General features: G+C 43.3%; 1 protein-coding gene across 1 annotated transcript in view; it reads left to right on the forward strand.

Moving 5' to 3' along the window:
• The window catches only part of LOC121556741 (glutathione S-transferase C-terminal domain-containing protein-like), a 53413-nt gene extending 37142 nt beyond the window's left edge, over window positions 1-16271 (forward strand). Inside the window, 7 exon segments of the mRNA XM_045214776.1 lie at window positions 2325-2440; window positions 2855-2899; window positions 3456-3584; window positions 10311-10444; window positions 11934-11964; window positions 14558-14627; window positions 15493-16271. Of these exon segments, the coding sequence (XP_045070711.1) occupies window positions 2325-2440; window positions 2855-2899; window positions 3456-3584; window positions 10311-10444; window positions 11934-11964; window positions 14558-14627; window positions 15493-15674 (707 nt within the window). The 3' untranslated portion in view covers window positions 15675-16271.
• Window positions 16272-27609: the final 11338 nt, after the last annotated feature.

Here is a 27609-nt window from a genome sequence, read left to right on the forward strand (position 1 = left end):
GTGTGTGAATGATCTCGGTGATACATACTGACAGTGTAGGAAACCAGCCACAGAACACTGTAATAGATTAGCCTGTGTGTTTACCTCTCTCAATTAGGAGTTGGACTTTGCTGTGGTTCCTCAAGACCCTTACCTAATTCAGCAGTAAGTAAGGCAAAAACACAATCGCAACTTAATAAGCCAAACTACAGTGTATAATAACTATGTTATAACTATGTTATTATACACTCACTGCTATTTCCTTTGACATTTGTCCTACTTGTAAAGTTTTTCCATTTCTATCCTCATTCTATTGGTGTGAGAACAGTTGGCTGTGTGGAAATTGCTGAGTGTTGCAGAAGGGAAATTGCTGGGTGCACAATTACGGCTATTCAGCCAGGGCCGTGTGGGTCACTCTCACTCCTCTCTGCTGCAGATGAGAGCGGGATAAAAGAAGGATAAGAGACCCAGGTCCAGCTCTCTGTCTGCTCTGGACAATAGCCTCCCTGCTTCAGTCTAGTGCTGCCCCCTCATCAAGGCTTTCATGCTTACAGTGGAGTGGTTGTTGGTGAGCCATGAAAGGACCTCTCCCACCATCCCACTCATCCGTCCCACAGGCCCTTACCCGAATAGTGGCGATATAAATGTCTTGTGTAGAGTTGACGTGATTCCCCAGTTCTACATGACAGAGAGGCAAGTCTCTTCTATATAGTGCGTTTCTATCTGAATATGTAGTGTTGAATCCTCCTGAACTGGCCCCAGAGCCACGTCTCTGTTGTCTCTACTCTGTACTCGGTCTCTCATAAAACACTGCATCGTTCATGTCAGCCATATTGTTGGGCTTGGGGCCCTCGTGTATCTCATGCACTCACCCTGCCTTCATCTCATCTCTCTGCATTGGACCACTCGTCACGTCCCAGGTTTATCATTCGGCTTTCAGCTCGTTTTGTTTCAGCCGCTGAATGGCATCCCACCGCGCAAGGCAATTGTCAATTAAGACCCCGAAGCGCTCCTCCAATCCGACGGCATAAAAGCGCTCAATAGTAGGCCTCACAGGAGGCTGGGCTATTTAGGAGAGAACAGACGTGGATCTGAATAACCCATCGAAATGAAAAGTTGCTGCTGCTACCTGGTCAATACCACCCCATTGTTTTTGACGTGCTTCTCCCTTTGCTTTTTTCATTCTCTCCTTGTACTTCTGGGAGCTGATTTAATATGAAGCAGTGTGAGGTAAATAACAATGGGGAGGGCTGTGAAGTTCCTTATTTGTATTAGCGTGACGAGAATATTGGTCTACCCCGTTGCTACTGTCATCTCTTCTCTTCTGCACGCCACCCGGCCTGTGTGTGTATCGCCCGTATATCAATTTGCGGAGGCGGCAGTGAGCTGAGGAGCGAAGGGAAGAGCACCAATAATGTGTTTCTGATATTCCAGCCGAGCGGTTATCATAGCATGACACCGGGGTAAACGAAACACTCATCACTCAGGATTTATGGGCCAGAAACGGTACCGCAAACGCACGCCACGCATGGCTCACCGCCGCCGCCAACGACAGACAGGAGGAGGAGGGAGAGGGGGATAAAATGTGCATTGAGTTAATCACGTACACCCTGTGCGGCTGCATACTGCCAAAGTGGCTCTGTTTCTTTGCTGAAGCAGAAGAGTTTCCACTCCATTTTGGCTCTGTCGCTTGTTTTGTTTTGTTTTGTTTCACCCTGTTGAATGGTGTTTTGCACTCGGTTGGTAGAAACTGTGTGGTTGGTGAGGGATGATGATGATGAGAGTGGCCCTTGTAGCTGGATTACAGCATGTACTGTATCATCATAGATCTGTGCCTGTAAAACACAGTGTGACAGAATGTTCTGCACTTCAAGACAGGGACACATGAAATAGGAACGCTGTCTGGCACTTCTGCATTTATATGGGAAAAAGAGAGCATCTTCTTGGGTTACAAAAGCTTTTTTATAAAGGTTCCTTCCTGAAACGAAAAGACAGAAAGGATTAAAGAAATAAAAAGCAATTCAAACGTGTTTGAAGGAGAATATGTTACATCTGAATTGACTGTACTGTGATTAGATCATGTTGATTCATCTTCCAGTCAAACATTGATACTTCTGGTATTGTACAGATATGTTTGATATTTGTTAGCTCATACCATTCCATCCAATACCTTCTTATTTCACCTTATATAAGACTTACATAAGTTAGTGAAGCCAACGGCAGGTTCGTGGGTTTGATTCCGCTGGGGACTACCAATATAAAAGCATCTGATGAATGGCATATATTATTATTCTATTACATAAGCACAACATTCCTTTTTACTGAATCTTCAGCTCTGTCTGCAGGGAAGATGTCTGACGTCCGCGCGTGGAGGAAACGGCAGCAGCTGAACAACCTGGTCGCCATGGCGACGGAGCTGGCCCGGCCGGGGGACACAGTGGTGGATTTCTGCAGCGGAGGGGTACAGTACGTCCGTCAGTCCTTCGGTCCATCTCTCTATCCTTCCACCACCTCCTCTGTCCATCCGTCAATCACTCTCTATCTGTCTGTCCTCATTAGACTGTCTGTTAGAAATCAGGATGAAAGGCTACATTTCTTCTCTTATCTTCTTTCGCTCTCTTTTGGAAAACTCTTGTTATTCCATGCACAGACAGACAGGAGAGAGAGAGAAGAGAGTGAGTGGTCTATCATGAAGGGAGTGCACACTTCACAGCAGTAGCACTGACTGTGGCTAATAATGGATCAATATTGGAGTAGACAGAGCGGTAGGCCGCTACTGATCACAGCCCCTTTGATGTGCTCGGCTCGGCTTTGAAGCGTGTTTTTCCTCCGTATATATTTATGTCTTGTCTTTTTCCGTGTTGTGTTTTTCCAGGGCCACGTCGGGATCGTTCTGGCTCACATGCTGCCCGACTGCCAGGTAGGTTGAAAGTTGAAGCTCAGTGCTTCTCCATACAACTGTCTTGTCTACCAAGTTGAAGCTAGCTCGCATTAGGGTGGCTTGACATAATTCGATACTGAGTTACACATTCGTGTTGTGTTTTTCCAGAGAATTTTGAAATTCGAGCATGTTGTATCGCATTCCTCTCTTTGCAAATAACAGGCTTAGTATTTCATTAATTTAATTATTTTACACTGTAGAATTGTATTTCTTTCAAATAATTCTTAGACTTTTAGCCTATAGCTGTCTAGTAAGCTATTCATAACCTAGGAGGTAAGAGTCAACTAAGAGTAATGTTAGATTAGCTACGTGTAAGCGATAATAATATAGAAATAATAATATTCCATTTAGCAGACGCTTTTATCCAAAGTGAATTACAGTCACGCGTGCATACATTTTTTACGTGTGGGCCGTCCCGGGAATCAAACCCACTTTTTTGGGGGGCATTGCAAGAGTAATGCTCAACCAACTGAGCAACAGAGGACCAGAGTTGATTCGGTAAAAGTAAGAGGTAATCTTGTGTGGTTAACTGTAGGTGATCCTGATAGAGAACAAGGAGGAGTCTCTGGTTAGGGGGAAGGTGAGGAGTGCTGAACTGGGCCTGACCAACATAGGCTTCATCCAGGCCAACCTGGACTACTTCACTGGACCCTTCCACATAGGGGTGAGTATAGATGAATACTATATTATAGCTTATTTTTTATATAATGTAATGTAATGTAATATGGTCATTTAGCAGATGCTTTTGTCAAAAGGAACTTACAGGACTGTTGACATTGACAGTGGCACGTACATGCAGTTTATGTGGCCTATAAGGAAATCCAACCCACAACAAGGTGTTGCCAGAACCATGCTAGTCTAACCCGCTGAGACAGTCATATTCACTACACAGACATGAATATAGAAACTCATTCCATCTCTTTTACTTGCCGTGCTTACTGTACACCATGAGAGCTACTACTGTCAAAGAGAGCTTAACAAACGGTTTGATTTCACCAGTACTTCTAGATGGCTCATCTTCTCAAGTTGTCAATGTGACACTTGAGGGAAGACTCAGTTTGCACAAGAAAGGAATCGTCCACAGACTTGCTGCTCTCAAAGTGTCTTATCTACGTTGTCACAGAGTAGAACAGCATGCAGGATTCCTTTTTTGTTCAGTTATGGATTTAGAATGATTTCCCAGAACTGGAACTTATTTTGGATAAGTTTAGCCCATATAAGTATGTTTGAATGTTTGAGAAGAATCAAAGATTACATTTCTTTAGGGAAAACTTTTGACAGTTTATTTAGGTAACTTCTGCTCTCCAGTTGCACCCCCAACTGATTATAACAGGGACCTTGTCCTTTCCCTTCTCTGAGCATTGTGGGTAATCAAAAAGCCTCCTCCTCCTCCTCCTCCTCCAATACTTTGAAAAGAAAACACATTTTCCTTTTAATTGCTTACTTTGCAGAGCACTGAAGTGGAGCGAAAACAAACACCCTGCCAAAAGATGTAGGAGCAATATATTCTATTCAGGCAGAGGTTAGAAGGAATAACCGTTTGGAAGAGTAAGTGTTTATTATGAAGGCAAAACGTTTCAACTCCCCAGCTATTTGCAGCGTTTATTACGTTGACCTCTCATTTTGACCACATGAATCATCTGACTCCGCTAGTTGACTCATTTGCATCTGTATCAGCCAGCGTGAGACCTGTGTGTGAACGAGCCACAAAAAACACACACAGGTCTCACTTGCTGTGCTAGATAATTGTGGTTTATTTCACTCAGCGAGCCGCTCCTACCGCAGTTATAAGTTACTTCACTAGCGCTCTCCTCTCTCTCCTCCACACAGAGTCTGTGGGCCAGATGAGATGAGAACCTACCACTTACAGTGTGTGTGTGTGTGTGTGTGTGTGTGTGCGTCTCCCGCAGTGTATTTCAATTCCTCTCCTCTCCTGACAGAATGGAATAAACGCCCACGTTCATCAGTGGCTCTCTAACGACCTGAACTGCCTAATTAGTCCCAAATTAAAAGAGTTGTCGTTAATTACAGTATCGTCACGTCTATTTTGATCTGCTTGTGTTGGTTGTTGGCCACAGAACAGGTGCTTGTTTGATTTAGGAATTCATTAGCTTGGTTAAACCAGTCTGGATGGTAACTTCACCATTGTGTCACTTCACTTATCATGGTGAGTGAGGAGTTCAGTCGGGGTTAACCAGGCTAGGAAGTCATCTCCCACGCCACAAATGAACTGTAAAGCCTGTATGTGTACTAAACCTAGATGCCAAGTGTTGGTGTTAATAATATATTTATTTGATAGAAACAATGAAAACATTCACGTTTAACTATCAAGTGTCAGATAATAATAATAATAAATAATTGATTGGACTTAATGGACAACTAAATATCTATTATATTATATTATATTACAGTATATCATGCATCCGTCTCTAAAATATGTCAAACATAATGTTCAAATCTAAATGTAAAACATGTAGGTTATGCCCATCTCTCCTGTTCAGACAGAGTGAGTCATCATAGCTGAGATTCAGACTAGAATCTGGACTTTACTTCCGGCTTGCTGCTCCTCCCTGCTTCCCCCAGCATGAGGTCCAGCAGGTGTATGGTAGTCCACCAGTCCCTCCCTAAAATAGGTCAAACATGATGTTAAAGGTAGACTCAGTGATATGACGTAGATGCAGAAAGAAACAGCGTAGTGGGTCAATTTCCACAACAACTAAGAGCGTTGAAGCGCGAAGCTCAACTTCTCCACTGTTTTGGTCCCCTGGCTACCACTCTGTGACAGCGTGAAGCAAACCTGTGCACAGATACTGTGTGAGAGCGAAGTCTTGCATCTCGCTCGTCTCAGTATCTGCGGTGCTACCTTTAAAAAACAACATGTAAAACGTATACTATGTCCATCTATTGTCCCAGGTACGTTATGTTACGATGTGTTCAGACAGAGTGAGTCACCGTAGTGAGTTTCAGACTAGACATTGTGCTAAAAGCTTCCTCCACCATACCTGCTGTTATTAGAGCTAGTGCCTGACTACTGTTGCAGACCAGCCACTTCATGGAGACCCGTTCCACTTGGCCAAAAACAAACACAACAGCAATGCACTCTCCACAGTACTGTGTGGGTTGGGGAGTGTGTTTGGTATCTACTGTAGTCAGGGAATGTTTTTCTGCACGCGCACACACACACACACACACACCACACACACACACACTTTTTTATAGTCCACTCCCTCACCCCCAGGTGTCCGTGGTGTGAATGCACGGCGTATTATTTAGTGCAGCCAGTTAGTGCCCACTCCCTCACCCCCAGGTGCAGCCTATCATGCTGAATAATGGCAGTATGTATTATACATGGCTCCATTTCTAGCCCTAGATAGTCATTTACTCAGGCTAATTAGGTTGTTCCCTATTCTTAGCTATGGAGGCTTGCTCTCTCATGTTGGAAGAACAACGCGTGTGCCAGGCCAGGTGTGTATCAGCTTGGTGTCAGAGAGTTTATCCCCCATAGATCTCCTCTCATAGAATATCCACCAGTGTATCTCTCCTCTCTTAGTATTAGAGTGATGGCTGAGGCCCCCCCTCTCCTTGGGGAGAGCCAGGTCCTCTGAGGAACAGAGAGTAGTGGAGCGTAACATCTGAATACTGCTGAGAAGATCTGAGTCTTCAGTGTGGTCCCTTTATCTTTGCTCTCTCTCTCTCTCTCTCTCTTTCTCTTTTCTCTCTCTCTCACTCACTCACTCTCTCTCTTTCTCTTTTCTCTCTCTCTCACTCACTCACTCTCTCTCTCTCTTCTCTTTTCTCTCTCTCTTCTCTCTCTCTCTCTTCTCTTTTCTCTCTCTCTCTTCCTCTCTCTATCGCAGTATCTATTTCTCTTTCACCCTTCATTCTCTCTCTTTCACTCTCTCTGCTTTCTCCCGCTCTCTCTCGCTATCACCCCCACCTCTCTCTCTCTCTCTCTCTCTCTCTCTCTCTCCCACTCACTCTCCCTCCCTAGCCCTCTCCAACCAGCAGGGGTAGATGAGCTTTAGGGTCTGAGTAGACTAGAACAGTGGGAGTCAAAGTAAAGCTGCTCTGTGCGGTAGGTAGGTAGGTAGGTAGGTAGGTAGGTAGGTTGTCTCTCCTCATCACTGACAGAGCCTCCCATATTGCACTATAGAGTGTTAAAAGTAATACCGGGGAAAAATGTAAATTCAGTACCAGAGGTAATAAGCACCGATGCACACGGGATGTGATGTATTGCCGTGGTTAGCCGTGAAGTGTTTTTCATGCTGAGACTGTGTGTCTCTGTGTGTGTGTGTGGACCAGGGTGTATTGCCGTGGTTAGCCGTGAAGTGTTTTTCATGCTGAGACTGTGCGTCTCTGTGTGTGTGTGTGGACCAGGGTGTATTGCCGTGGTTAGCCGTGAAGTGTTTTTCATGCTAAGACTGTGTGTCTCTGTGTGTGTGTGTGTGTGTGGACCAGGGTGTATTAGCCATGAATAAAGAGTTTCAGAGCTCATATTTCAGCCCACCGCCTGTTCTTATTCATTATGATGTAAAGTTGTACTTGTGCAAAGGTGAGAGGGGGAAAAACCATTATGGACCAGAATCTTCAATAAGATCTACTCCCACCTTCCCCCCAAAAGACAGGTGAGACTAATAAAGAGTGCTTTTTCTGAACACTCCTCAATCCTTTATCGGTTTGCATTAATCCATAATTTATACCGGCCTCCACAGAAGCCTCTGGTTTAATGGAAACAGGCTCTCCCCACGTGGACAGTCCCTTTCTTTAGTCTAGTTTTGCAATTGTTTCTTTAGTCTTGTTTTATCACGTGGTCTGTCTGTGTTTTCCTTTGCAACGTTCCCTCTTTATTAAGGAACCGATACTAGAACACAACGTAGTACACTGTGTTTCAAGAACAAAGAATACATTTTGGAATTTTAATGCAGAGCTTCCTCCTCTGCAATGCAAAACAGCTAACAACATTCCTTTGGTCTGGTTGGCAGGAAGGACCTCCATCTTTATCACATTACCACACATTATTACTAGCTTCCAAGATGGCCGACGATAAAAAGACAAAGGAGGCCTCGGAATGTGTTACCAATATGTGGCTAGTACCTTCTATTTGTAATCTTTTCTTTTCCGCTGGCGCTGCTCGTGCTGAAGTTGCTGGTGGTCTTGGTAGTATTGCTGTTGTCGGCCATTCTACTTCTGATACTTTCCCTATACTGACCTCAATAAACCATTTTACATGGATTTGCCTTCACTGGTGTAATATGTTTAATGAGATGCTGGTTTGTTGTTGGAATGGAAACCTGAAACTACAGTATGCCCCCAGGACAAAAGACAAAAGAACCCTGGCTTAAAGAGTTGCATCTAACATTCCAGCACTCTGTTCCTATAAGGACCTGTCTTCTAGTTCCCCTCCGTGACTGGAATGATGCCTCCAGATAGTCATGCCAAAGACGGGCCAACCCAGGCCAAGGTACTACATGGCTCCAGTGTGGTCTGGGGGTGGTGGGGGGAGAGGTGCTCCGCACTATATTGGAGGCCAAACAACAGTCGGATTAAGGTTCCTTAAATCTCTAGGCTGCAGTATATTTCTCAGGGAGCCCGTCCAACTCTCCTGGAAATGCCTGGCTGAGCTATTCTAAAGCCTTCTGCCGCAACCACAGAATGAGAGAGGAGTGTATACAAAAACTTGGCTGCGGTTTTATAGTTACAGAAATGTCATAATCCACAGAGAAGAGCCAAGCTCTGATATGGATGTGAAGGAGCAGGTGGTATATATTAGGGCTGTGATGGATTACAGTAGTCAGCCTGCCATGATGCATTTGATGTGGACTTAAAGTAACTTTAGGGGACGTTCATCCCAAAGGAATGGTAGCTCTTTAGCAGGGGATTTGCTAGGATTCTCATCTTAAATCTTGGAAGAGGCTGTCTCACACGTTGAACAGAATCCGTTGGACATGGACTTATCTCTAACATTGTCTTTGTGGATCTTTTGAAGTTCTCCCAACACCTCATTTTGGATCTTCCATTCGAAGCTGATGACGTTAGCTAGCTAGTGTTTCTGACTGGGCCCCAGTGCTAGAGTGCTGATTGAGAATAGCCAGTAGTAATAGTTTGCTGATAAGTACTACCCCAGAGCCATACATATGGGGCGGCAGGTAGCTTAGTGGGTAAGAGCGTTGTGCCAGTAACCGAAAGGTCGCTGGTTCTAATCCCCGAGCCGACTAGGTGAAAAATCTGTCGATGTGCCCTTAAGCAAGGCACTTAACCCTAATTGCTACTGTAAGTCGCTCTGGATAAGAGCGTCTGCTAAATGACTAAAATGTAAATGTAATACTGTTTAGAGAGTTAGGACAACTTTTAGAATGTGATATATTTTGTTCCAATTCTAGACATTCAGTTAGTTACATAGCATTGTTTAAATATTCCCCATGTAATGTTAATTGGGAGCTAACATGACTGCCATAGAATGTTGAAGTGTCATGTAAATGCATCATAATGCAGAAACCGCATCGGCCCAACTTTCTAAATGCATGGCTCTGGTCCAACTTACTCCCAACAAAATGTGGTTCCAGGTGCTGTAGTCCAGCTACCATAGATGTTTGGTATTTTGATGGAAATGTCTTAGCTCTCAGTCGAAGAGCATCAGAATTATCAACATCTACTACTCCAGTGTTTACCAAACATCTCCTTGAGTACCCCAAACCATGCCACTTATCTGATGTATTTCAGACAGTACTAGCACACCGGAATCAATTTGTCAACTGATCAACAAACACTGTACTCATGGATATCGACCTGAAGTAGATCCAGTATGCACAGTGGGTCCCCAGGACCAGGATATTAGGAAACAGTCTGCTACAGTAGAGTCCCAGAGTCCCCTCTCTCTGTCTCTCCCTCTCTCCCTCCCTCTCTCCCTCTCTCCCTCCCTCTCTCCCTCTCTCCCTCTCTCTCTCTCTCCCTCTCTCTGTCTCTCCCTCCCTCCACCCAGCAACCTCTAACCACTCCTCTGGTAATGTCTGTTGAGATGCAGAGCGTCAGGCACGGTTTACCTGCTCAATGGGAAATCCGGTTCCTCCGTGCCTCCACTGCTAAACGACTCAAAGTTTGTTTACTCCACACGTTCAGCATCAAGAGGCTTCTTTAACTAGTTAATCAATGAGTTTATTTCAAACGGTTCAGTTTGTTTTCCCTATTGACTCAGGGTTTGGTTTGCTATCCGAGATGTTTTCCAATGAGGTGTATCATATCGTGATGATGTAATGTGATGGATGCAGAGAAAGAGGGTGTTCTGATTGGGTCATTTTTAAAAATATGTGTGCAAATGTGTGTGTGTCTGCGCACGCGCCTGTGAATGTGTGTGCCTGTGTTTTAATGTGTGTGTGTGTGTGTGTGTCTGCAGGTGGCCCTCCATGCGTGTGGCGTGGCGACAGACATGGTGGTGGAGCAGTGTGTCCAGGCGGGAGCGGCCTTCGTGGTCAGCCCCTGCTGCTACGGCTTTGTCCAGAACACACTGAAGTTCACCTTCCCCAGGAGGTCTGTCTGTCTGTCTGTCTGTCTGCCTGTCTGTCTCAATGTATGCCTGTCTTTCTGCCTGCCTGCCTGTCTCTCTGTCTCTCTGTCTGCCTATCTGTCTCTTTGTCACCGTCTGTCACTGTCTGTCACTTTCTGTCTGCCTGTCACTGTCTGCCTGTCACGGTCTGTCTGTCACTGTCTGTCTGTCACTGTCTGTCTGTCTGTCACTGTCTGTCTGCCTGTCACTGTTTGTCACTGTCTGCCTGTCACTGTCTGTCTGTCTGTCTGTCTGTCTGTCTGTCTGTCTGTCACTGTCTGTCTGCCTGTCACTGTTTGTCACTGTCTGTCTGTCACTGTCTGTCTGTCTGTCTGTCTGTCACTGTCTGTATCTTGTGTCTCCTTACCGGTCTTCTTCTGTTATCTTTATCGACTGTATCTCCCACCATTTCTGCCTCTCTCTCTTGGTCTTGTACCTCTCTGCCTCCTTCTCTATCTGCATTGGTCTCTGGCTTATGTTCTCTTCCACAGCGTCTAGGACTTCTGTGTCACCCTGCTCTCTCATTCAGTCTCAGTCCATTCAATCAGATCTTTCAGTACAGGGCTGCTGTCACAAAATGACAGAGTAAAAACCTACCCCATAACCAAATAAGTTGGCTAAGACGAATCACTGCTCACTCCGAAAAGTACTTTTGCTCATTTCATTCTGGGGCCGAGCCGAAACAACTAATGAATTTGATGTCTTGATATTTTCCTGGGCTGAGGTAAGATCCGAAGAGTCGGAATTGTGCTTGAGGGCATGAACGAGGGAGAAAAATGTGGGACCTCGTTTTTTTGTGCTGTTGTTCCTGTTGCCATGACAGCACTCTGTTGACTGACTGGTGTGTGACGTGGCAGGTATGAGAACTAGGAGGAAGGATACGTGACATGTTGACAACACAAAGGCCTCAATGACCACAAAACATGGTCTTCTAAAGAGAGAATGTACTGAAGGTTGTGGTATAGCTAAAGGCTATTACTAGATATGAGGTGGGCCCAAGCTAACCCTGTAGCAGTGTCAGTATTCATGTTACTCCACACTACACCACAGCCTTGACTAGTTCATCCTCAGTGGTCTGACTGCCCGTGACATGACCTTTGACGTCTTCAGTGCCATGGTGATTATTAGTTAGCTTTGCGCTCTTTCTCACTACTCTTTAACACCACAAACAAACTGCCAGTTTCCCAGAACATTGGATAAAGACTTTGCTCAAAATGAGCATTGTTAGGGTTTTTGTCATGTATCGAGTTTATCATAAGAAGATAGTTTGTTATATCATGACTTATCAAGACAAAAGAAGATGGATACTTGACTCAGTATGTGAATATCAGTGTATACAATGCAATACAAATAGTTTTCCCACAGAAAAGCATAATGTGCAGATTTACTGAAATGTTTTCACATTTAATTGTCTTTTCTCTGAGCATTATTCCAAAAAATATCTCACTTCTTTCACATTCTCTCATTTTGCAGCAAAAAGTTTCTGGAGACACTGAGTTACAAGGTAGGTTTAATTAATTTAAAATGAGTGTTAGATTCCCCACTGAATGTATTGTTTGTTTGGATGTATATCATATCAGCAGCGAATATTGAACTAAGTCTGATTTAATTAAAGTCTTATTTATTTATGGTAATTGCGAACAGTGTTCTCCTACACAGGCTACAACAGTTTTGACCCCTCAGTTATAAAGCATCATCATTTACAGTCGTGCTGAAAGCAGTTGCTCCCTTGCCACGAATTACAAGAGGTTATACAAAACACATGCATTGTTTAATTTCAAGTGGAGTCCAAGTCATTTTCTCTGACTCTGAGAGTGAGAGAGAGAGAAAGAGAGAGAGAGAGGGGGAGAGAGGGAGAGAGAGAGAGAGAGAGACAGAAATAGCTCTCCTGTTGATTTATCCTGGTAACTAAAGCCAGCTTTTCCAGGAATCACATTGTTACAGCCTCACACCACTTCTACCAAGGCTCTCTTCCAATAATAATTTATTCAACGTTTATAGCGCTATTCATTACATAAAGAAAGCAACAGCAACAAAAAAACGTGCACTTTCAAAACAACATTAATCATGAGTAGATCGACGGTCAAGAGACTGAATGTTGAGAAAGTTCATGGCTTGATTGAGGTCAGCGGAGGTTCAAATACTATTCCAAATGTACATTTTAGTCACTTAGCAGACGTATTTGTCCTGAGCCACACAGGAGGACAAATGCATCCTTACTTCACTCCGTTCCTTGGAGTCATCAATTTTGGGTAGGTGAACGCAAGGCTCTATGTCAGATCAGTGATTACTTAAAGGAAGGCAGAATGCATTTTCAGAGTATCAGAAAAGGGCCCAAGTCTTATCGCTTGACACTGACAGTGCACTGAACTGGGAGGAGTTGATGACATCATAATCTCTTAATGATGTATGGCCTCAGTCACTCACTACTCTAATCAGCTGAGGCCTGCTATAGGGCCTCGCCATGACAACTGGAACATGACAGTTGATGGGTCCGAAAACTGACTACTACTAGTATATTTTGGTAATGGTCTATTCTCTGACTACTACTAGTATATTTTGGTAATGGTCTATTCTCTGACTACTACTAGTATATTTTGGTAATGGTCTATTCTCTGACTACTACTAGTATATTTTGGTAATGGTCTATTCTCTGACTACTACTAGTATATTTTGGTAATGGTCTATTCTCTGACTACTACTAGTATATTTTGGTAATGGTCTATTCTCTGACTACTACTAGTATATTTTGGTAATGGTCTATTCTCTGACTACTACTAGTATATTTTGGTAATGGTCTATTCTCTGACTACTACTAGTATATTTTGGTAATGGTCTATTCTCTGCAATAAATGTCTTAACAGATTTGTATTAACAGATTAAAGAAAAATACTGCTTGTGTATTTTGCACTGAATTTAGGGTATTTGGTGGTGGAAAGTTGTGTGTGCCATCTATCTCTGTGTTTTTCTAGTTTGATAGAAACTTTGACAAAGAAACTTGGCCACATAGTTGATTGCGTAATGGCAGTCTGGAAATATGCACACAAACACTTTGCACCATGTGACAAGAGAAATCAATATTCCATTTAAGCAACCGGATTCATTTTCCGGCTATTAACATACAAATTCTCTCTCTCTGAACCTCCCTCTGTGGCGAATCATCGCGATATGATTTTAACGATTCTGTTCTCTTTCATTTTGTAGCAATTCCTTTAGGGTGTTGCTCCTCGTCTTAGTGGAGAGAGGCTGTATTACTGAGACTATGTTATTTCCACTCTAAAACCCTGATGAAGGCTAAAGGCCGAAATGAAGAACAATGTTGATCAACTTCCATTGTCCTCAGAGTCACTGAATTTCCTCTTCACCTCACCACAACAGCCACTGACCGAACAGAAACCAATATTGCATTTCACTGCTACTGTAACACAGTGAACCAACCAATCACAGTGCACTCTTCCCCCCCCCCCCTGAGCTAGTTGAACAGACTGACAGCGGAGCTCCATGACAGATGGCTGTAATAGAACGCTAATGATGTGAGGTGTTGTGCTTGGTGCCGAGTCATAGTGGTTGAACCCTGGCTAGGGACGGTACTCTCCTGATCCTTCCACAGTGACGAATGGAATCAGTTAGAGCTAGAGGTTAACTAGGGTCCTCCTGGGGTTGGTGTTTTTACCGTGGGGTTGTAGATAGAAAAAGGGGTGTAGAAGATGACTAGATGGTGAAAAAAGAAAGACATGAGAAGATAGCTACTGTCCCCTGGGTTTTGGTGTTTTTACCTTCTGGGGAAGAATAGGAGGAAGTTTTAACAGCAGGAAGGAGACTCATCCTCCCAGAGGTCAGAGATGTGACTCTAATGATGTACAATATGGCTTCATACAGAGACTTTCAGGAAAGCCTGGAATGAACATTCTGCTGCTGGGGTTGGTTGAAGTCTGTGTAAATAAAACATTTAATAAATATGCCATTTAGCAGACGCTTTAATCCAAAGCAATTTACAGTCATACGTGCATCCATTAGTGATTAGTTAGCTGATGAGTTTTAGCTGTAGCTGTGTGTGGTTTGAGTTAAGTCTTTCTCTCTGTTCTTCCTCCATTTAGGAGCACATGATCCTCTGCCGCTTCGCAGACCAGACGGCGGTCCAGCTGCCTCCAGAACGACGCTTAATAGGTAACACACACACACATTGTGAAATGACCACCTTTTAACACAAACAGATCCCTTACAAGTGGCCAATGTCATTTTTCCATAATGCTGAAGGCAAAGTCAAAGGGGGAATGATTATATCCAGTATATTGAATGCAGGACTTCTAATGGTCTAATCATAACCTCACTGATTGGTGGACGTTGATCATCTTTCTCCATCAAACTGATACCCCTTCAGTACCTGGGTCAATATTTTAAAAGGGTCTCAGAGTAGGCTTGCTGATCTAGGATCAGGGCCCCCTGTCCATAGGATCTTATTAATCATGATTTTAAAGGCAAAACTTATCCCATACCAGCACATTCAATACTTGTGAATAATTAGTGAAGGTACTCCCTGTTGTGTTTTCACTTTGAACCGCCCTCGTACGTTCCATACCTGACACTTCCTGTCATAGAAGATTCCACTAACGGGGCGCTGCTGCCGCCATGACACCCCTCAACCTCTCCTCAACTCACACTTACCGTCTTTGATCTTATTGCTTATTCCCTGAGCCTGTCAGATCTGAGCGTCGGTCCGTCTGAGACTCTTGAGTGCTGTAGAGGCCTCAATACACTGATTTAAAGACTTCTACAGTACAGAAGAGGCCTAAGGGTGTTATCCACAAAGGATGCAGCACTCACTTTGTATATCCATATTAATATGAATGCAAATTCTAAGAATGATTAGAACAAAGCTAATTATACGGTGAGACAGGGGAACATTCTATCAGTTGTATTTATTTAGGTTATGCAATTCACCTCTTAGCTGCCAGTGTGTGGAATATAAATAAACGTAATTATTGTTGCATCAGTGACATCATCACTGTGCTCTTTGACCCCTCTCCTCCAGGTAAACAGTGCATGGGCCTGGTGGATCTGGACCGCTCCTGGGCAGCAGAGACTCATGGGTACTCTGTCAGGGTGATGACCATGGAGCCAGACAGCTGCTCCCCCAAGAACAACATGCTGGTGGGTGTTGCTGGAGGCGGGGCTGGAGGAGGGGCTGGAGGTGACAACTACGCCACACAGTAAACCAGGGGCATGTTCAGTTGGCACCCAAAGGAAGGTCGAAAAACAAAAAGGGACTACCTGGACTTGTACAATAAGAAGAAAGATTTCCGTTTGTTGTTGCTAAATGTTTTGCTACGGTTTGCCCTAATGAACAAGACCCAGGGTTGTGTTCAGTCGGGAGAAAACGTATTGAAACCAAGTGAATCAGGGAGGGAGGGACTTGTCCAAAAAGAAGAACATAGAGTAGGACCCAACATATAGTCAGTGCCAAACTGAGAATACAGTACTGTAAGGGGGAAAAAAAAGCATCAGTCGCTGGACCAAGATACTAAGTCAAATCAATCATTTCGGAGGAGTTGAGGGATTTGTCTTGAGATCAGAGAAGAATGAATCACCTTGGTTGAATTGATGATGATGATATTTGACCTACAATCAAGAGAAAGCCCTTTAGACCCTTCTCCCTAATGATGACCTGGGGCAGGTGTCCAAGTGTTTAGTTCTCTTGGAATTATTTTATTGGAATTGGAACTGAGCAATGTCTTTATTTTATCCTAAAATGAGTTTTAATGAGCGAGGCAATTATGTGGATATTGAATTAATACACACACTGGAACTTGAGTACATTCCAAAAGTCTTGGAAAATGTTTATTTGTCATTTTTTAAAAACCATTTACTTTGCTCTATTATTTAGCCATATCAGGGCTGGCTGCGATGTGAAAAAGTGTCTTAACTCTTAAAACCTACAATTTCTTCTATTTTTGGCCAAAATTGTGTGGCGGCCATTCTTGTCTGCTCAAACAGGATTCACATTAAGTAAAATTAATGTTCCTACCCCAAACAGGGGAAAATAAATGGATCATGTTTCCACATGCTGTTTTTTGCTAATCGTATGAATAGCGATTCTGTAATAGCGCTCAGCGGTCTCCTGTCTCTCCTCTCCTAACCCATAATCAGTAATCAGGTATTACAAGAAGAAAAACAAAAGAAAACCTGCTCAAAAAAATATATCTGCCCTGCTTAGTTTTTAAATGATTCATTCTAATCTGGAGGCGGTCCATGTGAGACATTCAATGCTTTTCTATTTCTATTCCAGTGTTTATATAAAGGTTCCGAATTTTATCAAACCGAATTTTATCAAAGCAAGCGGAACTCTCAAATGGGGCTCATGCAGCATTTACCATGATTCCTCAAGGATTGTTTTGCCTTGTGCTGAGTGCCAGTGAAAAAGGCCGTATTTTGCATATCCTAATACATCGATAGCATCTATGAATATTTTATGAAGGCTTGGCTGTTGGAAAGGTCAGTGTGCTCGATGGAGTACACTGTGTTGCTTCTAGAAACTAGTAGAGGGAGAGACCACAAAATACACACTACCTCAAAAACCATTATTTGTAATGATATATTATATATACACTCCCTAAAGCTGTTTAGTCTCGCAGTTGGTAGTTTATATGTGATGTCCATGCCAGAGGAGGCTGGTGGGAGGAGCTGTAGAAGGACGGGCTCATTGTAATGACTGGAATGGAATTAATGGAACGGAGTCAAACATGTGGTTTCCAGATGTTTGATAACGGTCAATTTATTCCATTCCAGCCATTACAATGAGTCCGTCTTCCTATAGCTCATCCCACCATCCTCTGGTCCTTGCACCTCATTCGTTGCTACCTGGGCCGAGGCCTTATCACCATGGCGATACATTACAGAATTCCTTGGAAGGGCTTGAGATGAGAACATGGAAGGACTAGAATGGAATCTCACCCAGCCTCATTGTTCCACTAAGGGTTCTGACACTTCCAAGGCTTCCAATCTTCAGCTCATCTGAATTCCGCAAGCAGAGCCAATCTATCCCGGGGTGAATGGCTAGAGACACTGCTCTCATCCAGGGGGATGGGATTATTTCAAAGGGAAACGGCTCCTTCCCCTAACTGCTTCCCGACCTTCAGCGCCTGCAGCTCTGCCCAAGTGTGCATGACAGAAATGCATATAGGCAGCAAGAGAGAGTAGGGGGGAATGGCCCAGCTAAGCGTGCATTAGGGAGGGATATTGAAGTGCCGAGCAGGTAGAGGCAACCGGCCATACACTACTATGCTCATAGGGGAATGGAGAGTGTTGGCTGATGGCTGTGCGTACGTGCGTGTGTTTGCTCAGAGAGAGTGGTTTGGCTGGTGTGTGTGTGTGTGTGTGTGTGTGTGTTTGTGTGTATAAAGGTAACAGCGAAGCCTGAGCTTATTTCGCAGTTAATGAGCCTGCAGGGTGGATTTTGTTCCCGTTTCCAATCTATTTGTTTGTGGCCCTCTCTCTGCTTGGTGCAGGAGGGATGTAGATTTATCATCATATATCAATGTGTTCTAATACAGCAGAGGTCCTGCCACCCTGGGGTTCGTTCAGGATCATCAAAGTCCTGTAGGCGTTTCAAAACATTCCACACCGTTCACCATAACTGACAAGGTTGAGTAATTGGTTGCGAAAACGCTCTGTTTAGATTAGAAGTTAGAACTAAACTGTGTTGTAGCTGTTTGTTTTATTAACCACTGATTCTTTTAATTAAAATGATTCACCCCGCATGGAAGCCGTTAGTTTCGATTTATAAACGTTCCCCTATTTCATTGCACCCTACGTTGTTTATGTTAGAGAGGGTAACAGTTTATGGCTCCGTATTTGGTCTGTTGATATGAATTCCCCCCTATGACAAATACCAGGTCTTTATTTACGATGTCCTTGATTATATTATTTGGCCCTGCTGGGCTGGCAGGCGTACAGAGACCGCAGAAGAGACAGGCACTGATATACAAGCTCCCCTTAAAATGGGCATGAAAGTAGTTACAATCCAACCTTGACCATTTCATACAGCTGCAGTTATTTTTAGAGGCTTTTATCTTAGAGGATGAAACTCAAAAGTAACAAGTCCATATATTTTATTCTATGGAATGGAGGCCAGCACCAGTAATTAACCTATCTATGTGGGAGTGTTGATTTTTTTAATACAATCAAAAACATTCTGCAATTTTAGTGATTGCTTAATTAAAAGGAACCAACTGGGTTTAATGTAACCAGACTACACCGTACTAGTTTTTTTGTGGAGTTTATTCAAGGAGGCCTAGTGCCTCAATTTCTTCCTGTATGCTCGAGCAAGGCAGAATATTCATGACCAACTCAGGGACAGGGTCAGTAGAGGGTGAATTCTACCATGTATCAAAAATAGCTACAAATAAGTTCTGAGGTAGTCTTGGAGACCGTGATACGTGTTAGTGATCTCATGCTGAATGTAGCTGCACCCTTTCTACTATCAGTACGAGGTTATTTTCTCGTTGTAACATTGAATTTATTGATATGCCTTCTGAAAAACAGATGCTACTAGTACTACTAGTACTACTACTGCATCACAACTCAGAAGACAAGACAACTCTTCAATGAGAAACCGACGGATGAGTGTTCTCTCAAAGAACGGCAGCAGAACTGATTTAAAAGCCAAACCACTCCCTCAACTGAACAGCGAAATGCAGAGGGAAGCACACTTTGCGGACATATAAAAATAACTTGTCACAAGTGAATGTGGAGAGAGTGGAGGACTGGTAATCATTGTGGAGATAGCAAGCAGAGTGCATCATGTCTATATATTGCATACACCTGTCAAAACCTCTCAGAGCTCCAAAAGATATGGTCTATACCCTGAAACTACACTCTGGACCTCCAAGCCTGTTCCACTGCATTTTTTCATTGTTCCCCTCTAATCAGGGACTGATTTAGACCTGGGACACCAGGTGGGTGCAATTAAATATCAGTTAGAACAGAAAACCAGCAGGATCCAGACATTGTTGGAGAGAGTTGAGTTCCCCTGGTCTAGACTCTAGTGGTTGTTTTGAAATTGGGCCATAATATCCATTAATTGGATCCTATGGTTGAACCATCCACACAGACTCTCTGGGTTTGAATGACATGAACAGCCAGACACATTCAACCATTTGCTTTGGTTACATGTTCAACAATGTTTCAGTGAATAACAGATCAAGTTATTACAACAGCTGACGGTACTTTCTATCTGGGTCATAATCAAGAGATGTTCTGTAATGATATTGTAGCACACGGCAGGGCATGGAAGCGAACCCAGGTCGCTGGCGTGAAAGGGAGACACCCTACGCATTGTGCCAATAGGTTTAACCCACTTTGTGGGAATTGTAACGTGTCTCATAAAGTGAAGATTACAATGCCCCCTCCAAATGGGAAGGCACGTCCCTTGCTTCGAAATACTCAGCCAACTCACACAGCCGGGCCGTGTGTTCTGATGGCCTCACGGCCGCCATCCCACTTCTGACACCAATGTCCCAAATGGTGGGGCAGGGAAGCCAATAAGGTTAACCCACTTGGTGGGAATGGTAACATGGCTCATATAGCGAGGATCACTACAATATTGATATTGGACGTCGGGGAAGGGAACCTGAGTCGCTGGTGTGAAAGGCAAACACCCTACGCATTGCACCAATAGGGATAATCAACTTTGTGGGAATTGTAATGTGGCTCATTTAGCAAGGATCACGACAATATTGATAATGGACCAAATGATGGGCTATGTCAAATAGAATTGCTTGGTAAAACATGTTCCCCTCAGAACTCTTCTCTAAATAATTAAATAACTTAAAACAGCTGCCTAGGCTATAATTAAACTAACAAGCAACCATGATGATATGAAAAACAGTGGAGAAACATCTGTGACTACAAATTACGTAGTGGGATGCATAGACTTCGTTTAAACAGGCAGCCCAATTCTGATCTTTTGCCCAATTATTGTCAAAAGCTCTAATCTAGATACAAAAATGTACCATGGTACAACAATTGTACTTTCATTAATACCATGGTATAGATCTGAATCATGGAAATGTACCATGGTTTTATCCTTGAAGTATGATGGTACCGACATGGTATTGCATCATTCATACAATGGCTCATGGAAAATACCATGGATTTAACCTGGATTATACATTCTACCATGGTAACGCACAACCATGATAGTACCATTGTATTTTTTTCATTGTACTACCATGGTAACCTTTTGTAAGCGCTGATTGGTCAATAGATAAAGAAATCCCTCCCTAGAAACATACTGCAGATTGGTGGAAAAAGATGCATATGTATGCGATTCTATGGACATGATTAACACCATTAAGACAATGGACAATATTGATCGGGAGATGGTTATGGCTTGCAAACATCCCCCACCAGAGAGGCCTAGAAGCCATGGCACACTATCTTAGTCAACGACCCACTGGGACACTCCCTAGCACTAACTGTATTGTTGAACTTGCTGAGATTGTTCTGACTAAGAACTTTTTCATGTTTGAAAATGACATGTTCATTCAACAGAAGGGAACTGCCATGGGTAGTAAAATGCCACCGAATTATGCCAATCTGTATGTGGGTTGTTTGAGAAGAATTCGATTTTCAGCCCCAACAGTCCATTCTTGCGCCATATCAAGCTCTTGAAACGCTTCTTTGATGACACATTCTTTCTATTCCAGGGCACAGCAGAGGAACTTCATAAATTCCACTCCATCAATACAAGCAGTGAGCATCTGAAATTCACACTCACATTTGATGCGCATGTAACAAGTTTTCTGGACATTTTGATAAAGAGGGAGGGGCTGGCTTTAGCACGGACCTATACAGGAAGCCGATGGACAGGAATGTTACTGAGAAGAGAATTGCCTTAAAAATTCGGACTTAATGCCTAAACTTAACCTTAAACACTTTGAAAGTTCAGGTTTGGAACAACTTCGAAATTGTATGTTTGAGAAACATGGATGAACGTCTAATTCTGACGTGAGACTGTGAGAGCTTGTAGCAGGATTCACCCTTTGTCCACCATGTCTCCTAAAGGTCTGCAACGAGTTGGATATCAGACCATTTCTGACATTAATATGTTTCGTTGATTTGTCTTGCCATCCAGGTCTTCACTTCGTCATTTTGTACATAAACTCAGCAAAAAAAGGACCCTGTCTTTCAAAGATAATTTGTAAAAATCCAAATAACTTCACAGATCTTCATTATAAAGGGTTTAAACACTGTTTCCCATGCTTGTTCAATGAACCATAAACAATTAATGAACATGCACCTGTGGAACGATCGTTAAGACACTAACAGCTTACAGACGGTAGGCAATTAAGGTCACAGTTATGAAAACTTAGGACACTAAAGAGGCCTTTCTACTGACTCTGAAAACACCAAAAGAAATATGTCCAGGGTCCCTGCTCATCTGCGTGAATGTGCCTTAGGCATGATGCAAGGAGGCATGAGGACTGCACATGTGGCCAGGGCAATAAATTGCAATGTCTGTACTGTGAGATGCCTAAGACAGCGCTACAGGGAGACAGGACGGACAGCTGATCGTCCTCACAGTGGCAGACCACGTGTAACAACACCTGCACAGGATCGGTACATCCGAACATCACAACTGCGGGACAGGTACAAGATGGCAATAACAACTGCACGAGTTACACCAGGGACGCACAATCCCTCCATCAGTGCTCAGACTGTCCGCAATAGGCTGGAGAGGCTGGACTGAGGGCATGTAGGCCTGTTGTAAGGCAGGTCCTCACCAGACATCACCGGCAACAATGTCGCCTATGGGCACAAACCCACCGTCGCTGGACCAGACAGGACTGATGAGTCGCAGTTTTGTCTCACCAGGGGTGATGGTCTGATTTGCGTTTATCGTCGAAGGAATGAGCGTTACACCGAGGCCTGTACTCTGGAGCGGGATCGATTTGGAGGTGGAGGGTCCGTCATGGTCTGGGGCGGTGTGTCACAGCATCATCAGACTGAGCTTGTTGTCATTGCAGGCAATCTCAACGCTGTGCGTTACAGGGAAGTAATCCTCCTCCCTCATGTGGTACCCTTCCTGCAGGCTCATCCTGACATGACCCTCCAGCATGACAATCCCACCAGCCATACTACTCGTTCTGTGCGTGATTTACTGCAAGACAGGAATGTCAGTGTTCTGCCATGGCCAGGGAAGAGCCCGGATCTCAATCCCATTGAGCACGTCTGGGACCTGTTGGATTGGAGGGTGAGGGCTAGGGCCATTCCCCCCAGAACTTGCAAGTGCCTTGGTGGAAGAGGGGGTTAACATCTCACAGCAAGAACTGGCAAATCTGGTGCAGTCCATGAGGAGGAAATGCACTGCAGTACTTAATGCAGCTGGTGGCCACACCAGATACTGACTGTTACTTTTGATTTTGACCCCCCCCCTTTGTTCAGGGACACATTATTCAATTTCTGTTAGTCACATGTCTGTGGAACTTGTTCAGTTTATGTCTCAGTTGTTGAATCTTGTTATGTTCATAGAAATATTTACACATGTTAAGTTTGCTGAAAATAAACGCAGTTGACAGTGAGAGGATGGTTATTTTTTGCTGAGTTTATGTACAGAGCATTCGGAAAGTATTCTGACCCATTGACTTTTTCCACATTTTGTTACATTACAGCCTTATTCAAAAATGGATTAAAGAAAAAAAATCCTAATCAATCTACACACAATACCCCATAATGACGAAGCAAAAACTGGTTTTTAGAATTTATTGCAAATGTATTCAAAATAAAAAACTGAAATACCTTATTTACATAAGTATTCAGACCCTTTGCTATGAGACTCGAAATTCAGCTCAGGTGCATCCTGTTTCCATTGATCATCCTGGAGATGTTTCTACAACTTGATTGGAGTCCACCGGTGGTAAATTCAATTGATTGGACATGATTTGGAAAGGCAAACACCTGTCTATATAAGGTCCCACCGTTGACAGTGCATGTCAGAGCCAAAACCAAGCCATGAGGTTGAAGGAATTGTCTGTAGAGCTCCGAGACAGGATTGTGTTGAGGCACAGATCTGGGGAAGGGTAACAAAACAATTATGCAGCATTGAATGTCCCCTAGAACACAGTGGCCTCCATCATTCTTAAATGGAAGAAGTTTGGAACCACCAAGACTCTTCCTAGAGCTGGCCGCCCGGCCAAACTGAGCAAACGGTAGAGAAGGGCCTTGGTCAGGGGAGGTGACCAAGAACCCGATGGTCACTCTGACAGAGCCCCAGAGTTCCTCTGTGGAGATGGGAGAAACTTCCAGAAGGACAACCTTCTCTGTAGTACTCCACCAATCAGGCCTTTATGGTAGAGTGGCCAGACGGCAGCCACTCCTCAGTAAAAGGCACGTGACAGCACGCTTGGAGTTTGCCAAAAGGCATCTAAAGGACTCAGACCATGAGAAACAAGATTCTCTGGTCTGATGAAACCAAGATTGAACTCTTTGGCCTGAATGCCAAGCGTCACGTCTGGAGAAAACCTGGCACCATCCCTACGGTGAAGCATGGTGGTGGCTGCATCATACTGTGGGGATGTTTTCAGTGGCAGTGAATGGGAGACTTGTCAGGACCGAGGAAAAGATTAACGGAGCAAAGCACAGAGAGATCCTTGATGAAAACCTGCTCCAGAGCACTCAGGACCTCAAACTGGGACGAAGGTTCACCTTCCAACAGGACAATGTCCCTAAGCACACAGCCAAGACAACGCAGGAGTGGCTTCGGGACAAGTCTCTGAATGTCCTTGAGTGGTCCAGCCAGAGCCCGGACTTGAACCCGATCGAACATCTCTAGAGAGACCAGAAAATAGCTGTGCAGCGACGCTCCCCATCCAACCTGACAGAGCTTGAGAGGATCTGCAGAGAAGAATGGGAGAAACTCCCCAAATACAGGTGTGCCAAGCTTGTAGCGTCATACCCAAGAAGACTCGAGGCTGTAATCGCTGCCAAAGGTTATTCAACAAAGTACTGAGTAAAGGGTCTGAATACTTATGTAAATGTAATATTTATGTTTTTTAGTTTAATACATTTTTCAAAGATTTCTGAAAACCTGTTTTTCCTTTGCCATTATGGGGTGTTGTGTATAGATTGATGAGGGGGGGAAACGATTTAATCAATTTTAGAAAAAGGCTGTAACGTAACAAAATGTGGAAAAGTCAATGGGTCTGAATAATTTCAGAATGCACTGTATATATTAGATTTTCTATCTCATTAATACCTCATTATTAGAGGTATTAAAGTAGTTTTTGAAATAGGTCACTGTAATTGCATCTACGGCCACCGCGTGTCCTGTGTATAATGGTCATATTAGTGGGTCCAATTTTCCAACATAATATTTTTTTACTGTTGCCTAGACTCTTAGAAAAAAAAGGTTCTGGATAGAACCAAAAAGGGTTCTATGCTTGCTTCATATATGGCACCCCTAAAGGTTCTATATATACTGAACAAAAATATAAACGCAACATGTAAAGTGTTGGTCCCATGTTTCATGAGCTGAAATAAAAGTTCCCAGAAATGTTCCATACACACATAAAGCTTATTTCTCTCAAATGTTGTGCCCAACTTTGTTTACATCCCTGTTAGTGAGCATTTCTCCTTTGCCAAGATCCACCTGACAGGTGTGGCATATCAAGAAGCTGATTAAACAGCATGATCATTACACAGGTGCACCTTGCGCTGGAGACAATAAAAGGCCACTCTTAAATGTTTTGTCACACAACACAATGCCACAGATGTCTCAAATTTTGAGGGAGCGTGCAATTGGAATGCTGACTTCAGGAATGTCCACCAGAGCTGTTGCCAGAGAATTTAATGTTAATTTCTCTACCATAAGCTGCCTCCAACGTTGTTTTAGAGAATTTGGCAGCACGTCCAACCGGCCTCACAACCGCAGGCCACGTGTAACCACACCAGCCAAGGACTTCCACATCCGGCTTCTTCACCTGCGGGATCATCTGAGACCAGCCACCCGGACAGCTGATGAAATTGAGGAGTATTTCTGTCTGTAATAATGCCCTTTTGTGGGTAAAAACTTATTCTGATTGGCTGGGCCTGGCTGCCCAGTAGGCAGAAATTGGTTCCTAATAGAACCCTATATGGAACACAAGGGTTCTATATGGAAACAATTTTGTTTCAGTGAAGAAGAACCCCATGGGGTTCTGATCAAAATAGCAATATAACCCTTTTGGTTCTATCCAGAACCTTTTTTTCTAAGAGTTTAGGTTTTAACTCTGCCCGATTTGTATGTATATAATCCTTTATGACCATACAGTTGAAGTCGGAAGTTTACATACATCTTAGCCAAATACATTTAAACTCAGTTTTTCACAATTCCTGACATTTATCCTAGTAAAGATTCCCTGTCTTAAGTCAGTTAGGATCACCACTTTATTTTTTAAATGTGAAATGTCAGAATAATAGTAGAGGGAATTATTTATTTCAGCTTTTATTTCTTTCATCACATTCCCAGTGGGTCAGAAGTTTACATACACTCAATTAGTATTTGGTTGCATTGCCTTTAAATTGTTTAACTTGGGTCAAATGTTTCAGGTAGCCTTCCAGAAGTTTCTCACAATAAATTGGGTGAATTTTGGCTCATTCCTCCTGACAGAGCTGGTGTAACTGAGTCAGGTTTGTAGGCCTCCTTGCTCACACACGCTTTTTCAGTTCTGCCCACACATTTTCTATAGGATTGAGGTCAGGGCTTTGTGATGGCCACTCCAATACCTTGACTTTGTTGTCCTTAAGCCATTTTGCCACAACTTTGGAAGTATGCTTGGGGTCATTGTCCATTTGGAAGACCCATTTGCGACCAAGCTTTAACTTCCTGACTGATGTCTTGAGATGTTGCTTCAATATATCCACATAATTTTCCTTCCTCATGATACCATCTATTTTGTGAAGTGCACCAGTCCTTCTTGCAGCAAAGCACCCCCCACAGCATGATGCTGCCACCCCCATGCTTCAGGGTTGGGATGGTGTTGTTCGGCTTGCAAGCGACCCCCTTTTTCCTCCAAACATAACGATGGTCATTATGGCCAAACAGTTCTATTTTTATTTAATCAGACCAGAGGACATTTCTCCAAAAAGTATGATCTTTGTCCCCATGTGCAGTTGCAAACCGTAGTCTGGCTTTTTTATGGCGGTTTTGGAGCAGTGGCTTCTTCCTTGCTGAGCGGCTTTTCAGGTTATGTCGATATAGGACTCGTTTTACTGTGGATATAGATACCTTTACCTGTTTCCTCCAGCATCTTCACAAGGTCCTTTGCTGTTGTTCTGGGATTGATTTGCACTTTTGGCACCAAAGTACGTTCATCTTTAGGAGACAGAACGCGTCTCCTTCCTGAGCAGTATGACGGCTGCGTGGTCCCATGGTGTTTATACTTGCGTACTATTGTTTGTACAGATAAATGTGGTACCTTCAGACGTTTGGAAATTGCTCCCAAGGATGAACCAGACTTGTGGAGGTCTACAATTTTTGGCTGATTTCTTTGGATTTCCCCATGATGTCAAGCAAAGCGGCACTGAGTTTGAAGGTAGGCCTTGAAATACATCCACAGGTACACCACCAACTGACTAAAATGATGTCAATTAGCCTATCAGAAGCTTCTAAAGCCATGACATCATTTTCTGGAATTTTCCAAGCTGTTTAAAGGCACAATCAACTTAGTGTATGTAAACTTCTGACCCACTGGAATTGTGATACAGTGAATTATAAGTGAAATAATCTGTCTGTAAACAATTGTTGGAAACATTACTTGTGTCATGAACAAACTAGTTTTAATGACTCCAACCTAAGTTTATGTAAACTTACGACTTCAACTGTATGTACCTCTGTGATTAATTATGATTGACTATGCGAAAAAGTGAATTGAACTGTCTCTTTAAATATATTTATAATGTTGAGCCTGATATCTAGCCTTGGAGTTCTGTTCAGGGATGATATCACTGAAGGATGGATTTGCATTGATTTATTATGCGAGACCTTTTTAACGTTTATCCTCAAAAGCACAATCTGTGCATTTATGGGAAAATATGATACCTTTATGTTCCCCTAAAGTATGTTTTGTACTGTAAATTCTGTACAGGGTGTATAGGCAGTAGGCTAGAACTC

This window comes from Coregonus clupeaformis, unplaced genomic scaffold (assembly GCF_020615455.1).
Source record: "Coregonus clupeaformis isolate EN_2021a unplaced genomic scaffold, ASM2061545v1 scaf0311, whole genome shotgun sequence".
NCBI lineage: Eukaryota > Metazoa > Chordata > Actinopteri > Salmoniformes > Salmonidae > Coregonus > Coregonus clupeaformis.